Source organism: Nilaparvata lugens, chromosome 8 (assembly GCF_014356525.2).
Source record: "Nilaparvata lugens isolate BPH chromosome 8, ASM1435652v1, whole genome shotgun sequence".
Classification (NCBI taxonomy): Eukaryota; Metazoa; Arthropoda; class Insecta; order Hemiptera; family Delphacidae; genus Nilaparvata; species Nilaparvata lugens.
In genome coordinates this window covers 47,096,565-47,107,422 of record NC_052511.1, presented here as the reverse complement: position 1 = coordinate 47,107,422, position 10,858 = coordinate 47,096,565, and the positions used below count along the sequence as shown (strand labels likewise).

Below are 10,858 nucleotides of genomic sequence, written 5' to 3'. Positions count from 1 at the left end.
ACTACTCCTATAGATGATAGCTGATACCGGCATATCTGATGTAATATTAACTGTCCATTATTGTTGAAAATAACAAATTATATTCTATTCGTCAATGAAGTGTATCTCTCAATGATTTGACAATGAATTTCCATAATTTAGATATTCTGTTAATTAATCATATTCCTACATTGTTGAAATATGATCTGGCAACATTGCGGAGCTAGAAAAGGATTGCGCTTGCGCTATCTGCTTCGTCGAATGATAGACAAGGATAGTAAAATCACTGTTCCGCTATTATAACGTGGACCTCTCTATAGTTATCAATCTATAGGTCCTATATATTCTCAAAATCAATCATATAGTTCATATATCGGGGACCGAGTTTTGCTCTGGAGAACAAAAGCATAAAAATTTATTACGAAAGAAGAAATTATAATTCAGTAACATTCATAGTTCATTCAGAAATGTTCTATCTAATCACAGTAAATTGAGATTAATTCCCAGAGGAATGCAAATATTTTCCTCACAAAGACCCGGTTAAATTTTAATCCTGATTAATTTCACGTGAACCAAATCAGAGAAGACCATTTCAAAAAGATAGATCAACTGGAATGAATCAGGATTGAAAATAGCCTGGCTTTTTTGCAACCGGCACTAAGTACATGATTGAATGATTAGAAAAGTTCAACAGCTGAGTCATAATTTTGACACAGTCCCACACACATGAACTCGCTCACTCACTTCCATCATCAACAGACGACGAAGTAATTATTATAAGCTGTTTTTCCAAGGATGAATAATAATCATCCTTTTAATGTCCTTCAGCGAGTTTTCTCAGGGATGAGACCTAGTGCAATCGAATTTTTATATTATAAACCTACTATGTTCTGAATTTCGTGAGAATCGTTGGAACCGTTTTCGAGATCCGGTGAAATACAAACATATTAACATCTAAACATCCAAACATCTAAACATATAACAGAAATTTCTCGTTTAATAGTATAGGATAATTATTCACTTTATACTGTGAGCATTGTTCAAATGATATGATTCATGAGGGATACTGATAGTTCAAATCTCACCTCACTATACAGAAGTAGCCTTATATTCTTGAAATGTTGCCCTACTTTATTATAGGCAAGCCTAATCCAATAGCTTGCTTTTCAATTACTTTTCCATTAGAAAGCTATTAACCTTCTAAAATGAATTGTCATTCAATTTTAAGCTCTCATTATACATCAATGTATCACCATAATGAAGGTTTCTTCCTTATGGGATTATTTGCAATTTGGTTAATGGATTTAACTACTGTAAGTTTATGAGAATGCTATTACATTTTCATCCTACCAATTTTAAGAGACCTATTAACCTTTTTCAGATATGTGTCTCTATTTAAAGCTTTTTCAATCCTATTACCGATAAGCCTTCACTTTGAAATCAGCTTATTGACCGAGCGAAGTGAGGTCTAAGATTAAAGTCGACGGTTTGGCATTTCTCTTAATGTTTAAATGTATATATGTTGCGCATTTACGGCGAAACGCGGTAATAGATTTTCATGAAATTTGACAGGTATGTTCCTTTTTAAATTGCGCGTCGTCTTATAGACAAGGTTTTTGGAAATTTTGCATTTCAAGGATAATATAAAAGGAAAAAGGAGCCTCCTTCATACGCCAATACCAGAGTAAAAATCAGACTATAGAACTATTCATCATAAATCAGCTGACAAGTGATTACACAGATGTGTGGAGAAGCCAGTCTATTGCTGTATTTCCATAAGGTATAGTTTCAATCAGGTACTTGTGGATGAGAATACTGCGTGAGGTCTACTGTTCACAGAACTAATAGTATTTTATGTACATGAGGAGTTGTCTTTAACAAGACAGAATTTTCCCCAGTTCGGGTTGCCTGCAATAGTCAGGTCCACTTAGTAATGACATTGGAGAAAGATAGAAAAAAAACTTCGCCGATCCTCCGTCTTGTCAATGCCTTCTATAGACGGTAGCAGATACAGGTTTATTGATGTAATATTAACTGTTCATTCTCGTTTAAAATATTCAATTATATTTTATTAGGCAAGAAATGATATATTTCAATAATTTCATTAAATAACGAATTCTCATAATTGAGATGAAATATTTTTGTTAATTAATTACATTTCTACATTGTTAAAAGACGATCTGGCAACAGAGCAAAGCGAGAAAGAGATAGCGCTATCCGCTTTGTTGAATGATAGACAAGGATAGCAATACCATTGCTAATCAAACACTGCCATTATAACGTGGACCTCACTGTAGTATTATTTATTCATCTTTCAGAAATTGTTATTGAATGACGGTTTTTGTGTGATTTCAGCCGTAGTCTTCCCCTGGCTGGTGTCAATGTGGGTCGTCGACAACCTGCAGTACTCGCAGCAGCAGTCATCGAGCAACGAGAACGTGGCCAATGGTAGTGACGGGAAATTCGAAGAGGTCTACCGCTGGAAAGAGGTGGATTTCGTCTACCCGTCACCCAAGGCGCGTCTCAATGCGTTGGCTACCAAGGCGTTTATACCTAAGAACAATTTGCCGCTCGGGCTGGAAGTTACAACGGATAAGGTGTTCGTCACTTTGCCAAGGCAAGTTAACTGGGAAACATAAGTTAGTAAATATAGCCATAGAGAAACAATAGTGTTAGTAGATATCCCATGGTATAGGGAATCTATGTTGCAACTTTTACTGTTATCCCAAGCCGATAGTTCACATAGTTCTTTCCTATGCAGCTGTGTGACGCTGGTAGTCTCTCAAATTGTGCCGTTAATACACTCTCACCCCAACAAAACAGTGAAAATTGACAATCGGCTTGAGATAACAGTAAAAGTTGCAACATAGATTCCCTATACCATGGGATATCTACTAACACTATTGTTTCTCTATGTTATATCTCTTTTATCTCACCTCAATATTTATTTATCTATGAATTCATTGATAGATACAATATCATCCTCAACTATGATTGATTGGAAAAGGAAAAACAGGCTTAAAGCCCGAAACTGTTCCCAAATTTGGATAAAAATAGTCAAAAATAGGCTATGTTTATCACTTCATTATAGTGTAAATATCCAATTATATTAAGCAAGCAATTTCTGTATATATTTATATGGTTATTTATGTCCAACGGAACTCGAAAACGGCTCTAACGATTTTTACGAAATTTGGAACATAGTGGGTTTATAATATAAAAAATCTGGTGTGGCGCACTCACACAACTTTCCTTGCCGTTATGAAAATAATTGATCACCTGACGCTAGTGTTCCCGCGCATCTCAAGTCTACTATTCAAAGATTTGTGCCAGCTGGTGACAGGACAATAACGCTGGAGACACACGAGATCTGCTATCTCTTCATAGTGAATGATTTAAAAGAATCATCAGTTGCCAACAGTTTGCGATTGAATAATCACATTTTTTCAAATTTCAAGCTTATTTTCAATTTTCGGTGAAAATGTTACTGTACATTAATTGGAAAGATTTTCATGTTCAATATTTCCCACTCAAAATTTTTCGTTTAAATTGTATCTGAAGCCTGATAATTGGGAATCTAAAATCAAACTTTGCATAGATGGGGCGGAGCTCCTGAAATTTTCACAGATATGGGACTTATGGCAGTTGATAGAGCTCATCAATGACTATTTTAGGTATGAATTTGATCAAAATCGTTGGAGCTGTTTTCGAGAAAACGCGAAAACCCCTGTTTTTGACAACATTTTTGCCATTTTAGCCGCCATCTTGAATTGCATTTGATCGAAAATCTTATTTTTTTCGGAAAGCAATACTTCCCTTATCTATGGTAATAGGGCAAGGAAAGTAATATAGCTCTTTTATTCCACCTCAATATTTATTTATTTATATATTAATTGATAGATACAATATAATTCTCAACTATGAATGATTGGAAAAGGAATAACAGGCTCAAAGCTCGAAACTGTACCCAAATTTGGATAAAAATTGTCAAAAATAGGCAATAGTGTAAAATATCCATCATAGTGAAAATATCCTATTATATAAGGCAAGCAATTTCTGTATTTATTTTTATGTCCAACGGATTCGAAAACGGCTCTAACGATTTTCACGAAATTTGGAACATAGTAGGTTTATGTATAAAAATTCGATTGCACTATTTATTTATTTATTTTATTTATTCGTTGATATAATTACAAATCATATGAATATGATCGAGATAGAACAACAGGCATAGCCCAAAACTATTCTGTTCCCAAATTTTATAAATAATAAAATGTCCGAAAAAATAGGTTATGTTCTTACTGAGGAGAGTTGAAGATCAAAGTTCTGTCCAAAGTTCTCATCCCTGGGAAAATTCGCTGAAGGACATGAAAAGGATAATAATTATTCATCCTTGGGAAAACAGATGATAATTTCGTCGTCTGTCGATAACAGAAGATGCGTGTGTGGGAGAGATACAGAACTTTTTCAGCTGTTGAATCAATCAGCTTATCTCACGAGAAATATTATCTGAAAATTTCAATAGACTTGATCAAAATAATCTGATTTGTTGACATGACATGGTATATCATTCTAAGTTATAGTATATCATAATTCTCAAAGTTAATCATCACAGTTTCAAGTGATTAGTGAGTGTTATTTTGTTATTCAATTTGGTTTGTAAACAATCTAAATTGGAACTTTTATGTTTTCAAATGCTTGGACTGAAAGTTGGACCTGAATCCAAGTGTATGGAACATAACCTACTTTTTGGACCATTTATAGTGTACTAGCTTACCCGGCGAACTTCGTACCGCCAAAAAGTCAATGTATCTCATGTCACATTTGACTTTATTTGGTGAATCATGAAATTTATCTGACAATCAATATATTCATTTACATCTCAATACGGACCTATGTGCTTACAACTACCGTTTTAGTATATCAGTAAACAAATTTATTACAGAGTTACGTGTTTATTACAACTGGTAGTTTTAGATGCTAAATAATATTATCACAACATGATCTTTAATCATGATGATCTTCCCGTTCTATGTTAGCCACTCGGCCGACAATTTCGAAAACATAGGTATGTAAAATTGATCAATTTATAATAATCATCATTAGCCCCCCTATTAAAATTTCTGGTCAGAAACCATCCCCAATATTTACACAACATATTCCCAAAGTCTCATGCCGTTCTGTCAAGTAGTTTTCGAGTCTATGGGGAACAAAAAAAAACACAAACAGACATTCATTTTTATATATATAGTGATAAATCAAAATTCGGGAAAGAAACAGTTTTGGGCTGTGCCTGTTTGTCCTTCCTCAATCATTTTAAAGAATTGTGTTCTGTTTATCAATAAATGATGAGTGAAGCTCGGTGCCCCGATATTAAATAAATAACGAGCAAAGCCCGGTGCCCCGATATTATAGTTTATTCTCATATATACCATAAAACATCATATAATTGATGTTTATTGTGTAATTATTTCTTGTATAAAAAATATAATATTTTTGTGTTTTTTTAGGTGGAAACAAGGAGTGCCATGTAGTTTAGCCGTTTTGGACCGCCATGACCCCAACCCTTCCCCTCGTCTACGGCCCTTCCCATCCTGGAAGTGGCATCAGCTGACGTCATCAAGGGGCAGCAACAAGTGTGACGTCATCACTTCGGTGTTTCGGATGTCACTTGACCAGTGTGGCCGAGTGTGGGTTCTTGACTCGGGTTCTGTGGACATTTTTGAATCAGTCAACCAGCTGTGTCCTCCTCAGATTTTGGTATTTGATGTCAACAGCGAGAAATTAATAAAATTCAATTCTATATGGCGGATAATGGCTAAAAAACCATGTTTTTCAAGGTTTTCTCGAAAACGGCTCTAACGATTCTCTTCAAATTTATACCCTAGATAGCTATTTATAAGCCCTATCAACTGACATGAGTCTCATTTCCGGGAAAATTGCAGGAGCTCCGTAATTTTCCTGAGAAGAATGAATTTTGTTTAATTTCTATCACGATTTTCTCAAATTCATACCCTGTATAGTTATATATCAGCTCTTTTAACTGGCATGAGTCTCCTCCCTGAGAAATTAACAGGGGGTCCACCCCATCCTTGAGAAATTTACTTTGTAACCTCCTTCTCGTGCGTGAGGTAGGTAGGTAGAGCAGTTTATTCAAAAGAACACATGTCGATATTTTATTTGTAGAACAGCTGTTTTGACAACTTTTGAAAAATCCTCAAATTTCATAATTCAAACAAAGGAAAATGTACTCTGAACACAATCACAATAGTATAATCGTAATTTTAATTATTTAGCCGCCAATCGGCATAATGTTATTCCCTAAATTATCCTTGTTTAAGAAAAAGGCTTATAGATCAATGAGCAAGGAAAGTTGTGTGAGTGTACCACACCAGATTTTTTATACTGTTCTAGCAGGGAACCTGCTGAATTTCAAAACTTGACAAACTGAAAACTTGACGTAATGAAATCTTGAAGAATTGAAAATAGTAGGCCTATAACCATCCTCGGTTGATTAATAATAATCTATAAGCAAAATTTCAAGTTAATCAGTCCAGTAGTTGAGACGTGATGATGCGTCAAACATAATTTTCCTATCCCGTACGTGTATAAGCCAGTTCTTTCCTTTATTATAGTATATATAATATATAATATTTTAGAATATTGGAATAGAAAACCAGAGGAATTATGCACTTGAAAACCACAATCTTCTTCTATTTCTTCTTCTTCTTCTTGAGGATGAGGAAAGAAGAGGAAGAAAAGAAGAAGAGGGAGTAGAGAAAGAAAATATTAAAATGATGAGAAGAAAATTAATTATAATAATAATTATTAAAGTTCATATGATTTTCACTCGCCAATAAACACCATCAACTTATCTCCAGTTTTTTTTATAAATTTCAGCGTTATACAAGAAGATACGAGAAACAATGATATGTCATAAATTGTTCATCATTTCATTCTCAAGTTCAACTTTTATTGAATGCATTATTACCATAAAATCAACAATAACACCACAATTATTCACAAACTAAAACAATGCATAGATTAGTTACAATTATTGCCGCTAGGTGGGGCGAGCGCTCCTGTTTGTAGTGTTGCAGGTGACGTTGTAGTTAGGATTTCTGCCGCCAGAATGTGCTGACGTTCCCTCACTCATCCATCAGGCTCCAGAGCTGTTTTACGAGCTTTGGCAGCTGACATTCTGAAGTCTGTCAGAATAGAATATTGTGTACTTCGTGCGGTTTTTGGCTTGTAACTCCTCAACCGTGCATTTTAGGTGAATTTTACAGAGAAACAATTTTGAAGGGAATAAAATTACCTATATTGTGAATTTGTTGAAAGGTAGAAAATCATGATTTTTGAAAGAGTTATAGCACTTAGAAAGAAAGATTTAATAGAAAGCCGTGGGTATTCTTGACCAATGCTACATTCAACTTGATGGAATTATCCTTTCTCTTTCCCTTTCTTCTTCTTCCTCTCCATCGTCATCCTCTTCTCCTTTTTCTACTTCATTTCTATTTCTTTTTCTTTTTCTTCTTCGTCTTCTTCTTCTTCTTTTTCTCCAAAAATCTATTTGTGTATAACTGGATCTATTCTATTTAATTCTATTATACGTGGTTTTAATCAATATACTGTACCATAATTTCATGTCAATTTTTCTCGTTTTTCCCAGGTACGGCCTAGTAGTCTACGACTGGCAGAATAACAAATCCTGGCGAATTTCCCACCCGCATTTCTACCCCGATCCAATCGTTTCTCGCTACGACCTTGACGGCATCATTTTCCGATGGACCGACGGAATTTTCGGGCTAGCCCTGTCACCCCCCGACCCCAAAACGCAGGAAAAACTGCTCTACTTCCACCCCCTCTCAAGTTTCCGCGAGTTTTCCGTGTCCACCGAGATCCTACGAAACGAAACTAAGTCAACTGAGGAACTAGATTGCTTCAACGCTATTGGACAACCACGTGGGAGGAAGGATAGTCACGCTAGCGCCAGCGCGATGGATAGCGACGGAATTTTGTACTACAATTTAGTTTCAAAATCAGCTGTTGGATGTTGGAATAGCAAAAACGGCCCCCATTTGGAATCTACCCAAGGGGTGATCGAGACTAACAACACGACCCTTAGTTTCCCCAACGACCTAAAAATCGAAACAAACGGAAACGAAAAGTATATCTGGGTATTGAGTAATCGATTACATAAGTATTTGTACTCCAGTTTGAGCCCGGATGAGTATAATTTCAGGATTTTGAGGGTGAACGCTAGGGAGGCCGTGAAAGGTACTGTTTGTCAGCCCGGGGCTAGGGTTGGTCCTACCCAGCCCATCTGTTATGAGTTTTGAGTGTCAAAATTTGTGTCAAAAAACTGAAAATTTGTCATATAATTTGAGTGATTTCAAAATTTGTGTCAAAAACTGAAAATTTGTCATAGAATTCGAGTGATTTCAAATTGTTAACAAATGATTTTTGTAAATCTATTGGAGAAATTTGTATCAAAATATTATTGAATTGTCGTTAGGCTAGGGTTTGTCCCACTCAGTCCATCTGTTATGAGTTTTGAGTGCAAAAATTTGTGTCAAAAAACTGAGAATTTATTATAGAATTGGTATCAAAGTATTAACGAATGATTTTTGTACATGTATTGTCGAAATTTGTATCAAAATATTAATTAATTGTCGTGGGGCTAGGGTTGGTACTACCCAGCCCATCTGTTATGAGTTTTGAGTGGAAAAATTTGTGTCAAAAAACTGAGAATTTATTATAGAATTGGTATCAAAGTATTAACGAATGATTTTTGTAAATGTATTGTCGAAATTTGTATCAAAATATTAATTAATTGTCGTTGGGCTAGGGTTTGTCCCACTCAGCCCATCTGTTATGAGTTTTGAGTGCAAAAATTTGTGTCAAAAAACTGAAAATTTGTTATAGAATTTGTGTCAAAGTATTAAGGAAAGGTTAATTTGTTGCCGAAATTTGTACCAAAATATAAATGAATTGTCGTTGGGCTAGGGTTTGTCCCACTCAGTCCATCTGTTATGAGTTTTGAGTGCAAAAATTTGTGTCAAAAAACTGAAAAATTATCATAGAATTTGTGTCAAAGTATTAAGGAATGGTTATTTATTGCCGAAATTTGTATAAAAATATTAATGAATTGTCGTTGGGCTAGTGTTTGTCCCACTCAGTCCATCTGTTATGAGTTTTGAGTGCAAAAATTTGTGTCAAAAAACTGAAAAATTATCATAGAATTTGTGTCAAAGTATTAAGGAATGGTTAATTTATTGCCGAAATTTGTATAAAAATATTAATGAATTGTCGTTGGGCTAGTGTTTGTCCCACTCAGTCCATCTGTTATGAGTTTTGAGTGCAAAAATTTGTGTCAAAAAACTGAAAAATTATCATAGAATTTGTGTCAAAGTATTAAGGAATGGTTAATTTATTGCCGAAATTTGTATCAAAATATTAATGAATTGTCGTGGGGCTAGGGTTGATCCTACTCAGCCCATCTGTTATGAGTTTTGAGTACAAAAATTTGTGTCAAAAAACTGAGAATTTATTATAGAATTGCTATCAAAGTATTAACGAATGATTTTTGTGGTTCTATTAGAGAAATCTGTATCAAAATATTAAATAATTGTAGAATCGTCGTTGGCCTAGGGTTGATCCTACTCAGCCCATCAGTTTTGAGTGGAAAAATTTGTGTCAAAAAACTGAGAATTTGTCATAGAATTTGAGTGATTTCGAATTATTAACAAATGATTTTTGTAAATTTATTGGCGAAATTTGTATCAAAATTTCAATTAACTGTCGTGGGACTAGGCTGGTTCCACTCAGCCCATCTATTATGAGCTTTGAGTGGCAAAATTTGTGTCAAAAAACTGAAAAATTATCATAGAATTTGAGTGATTTTGAGTCAAGGTAACAACAAATGTATTGTCGAAATTTGTATCAAAATATTAATTAATTATCGGTGTAATTTTGTCTCAAGGTATCAACAAATGATCATGAAATTCTTATGAAACTATGAGAATGGAACGAACAATCTATAAAGATTGAAATTGATAATTTATAGAATAGATTGTTTATTTTATTCTATTAAAAATCTGTGAGATGATGGAGTAGCTGTTTGAATTTATCGTTCATTTTTGATCGTTGATTGACAAAAATTTGAGTGAGGACCTTTTTATCAAAATATTATCAATGAATGTGGAATTTTTGAAACACTGTTAATAAATATGTGGAATGATTGTGCAGTTGTTTGAATATATTGTTTATTTAAGATCCTCGATTTAAAAATAGAAAAAATGATTTATAAACCAATGATTCTCATGATCAAATAATTTGATAGGTATAACTATAATATTTAAACTTGAATTTTAAAAAACACTTTTGAAGTGAAAATTTACTTACTTTTGTAGTGACGATCGTTTCGACGATGATGACCAACAATAGGTCGAAACGATCGTCACTACAAAAGTAAGTGTATTTTCACTTCAAAAGTGTTTTTTTTAAATTCAAGTTTAATTATAACAGTGAAAAAGTATGGATATACAACAGGATATAATTATTTTGCCTTTGATTTCGAATATTGTCCTGTCAAAAGAAGACCATGATTGGTAAACCACAGATATATAACCCATGATACCCAACTGGATTAACAATCTATCTATGGAGAGACAACCCTTGAGGGTGATACCCGATTTCAGAAACTATTTGATGACATATTTGATTGTCAAAGGATCAGATTTCCCTGCAGTCAAATTGGTTCACATATCCATGTTATTTGACATCTATACACCTGCCATCTGTTTCTATGTTCAGCCATTTGATATCCTGTCCATTTACTCTGTTGTCCATTTGATTCCCTGTCCATTTACTCTGG

General features: G+C 34.2%; 1 protein-coding gene across 1 annotated transcript in view; it reads left to right on the top strand.

Annotated features, from left to right (window-relative positions):
* The window catches only part of LOC120352860 (protein yellow-like), a 13,914-nt gene extending 4,822 nt beyond the window's left edge, over window positions 1-9,092 (top strand). Inside the window, exons 2-4 of the mRNA XM_039435167.1 lie at window positions 2,335-2,596; window positions 5,490-5,766; window positions 7,650-9,092. Of these exons, the coding sequence (XP_039291101.1) occupies window positions 2,335-2,596; window positions 5,490-5,766; window positions 7,650-8,321 (1,211 nt within the window). The 3' untranslated portion in view covers window positions 8,322-9,092. The remainder of the gene's footprint in view (window positions 1-2,334; window positions 2,597-5,489; window positions 5,767-7,649) is intronic.
* The last annotated feature ends 1,766 nt before the right edge of the window (window positions 9,093-10,858 follow it).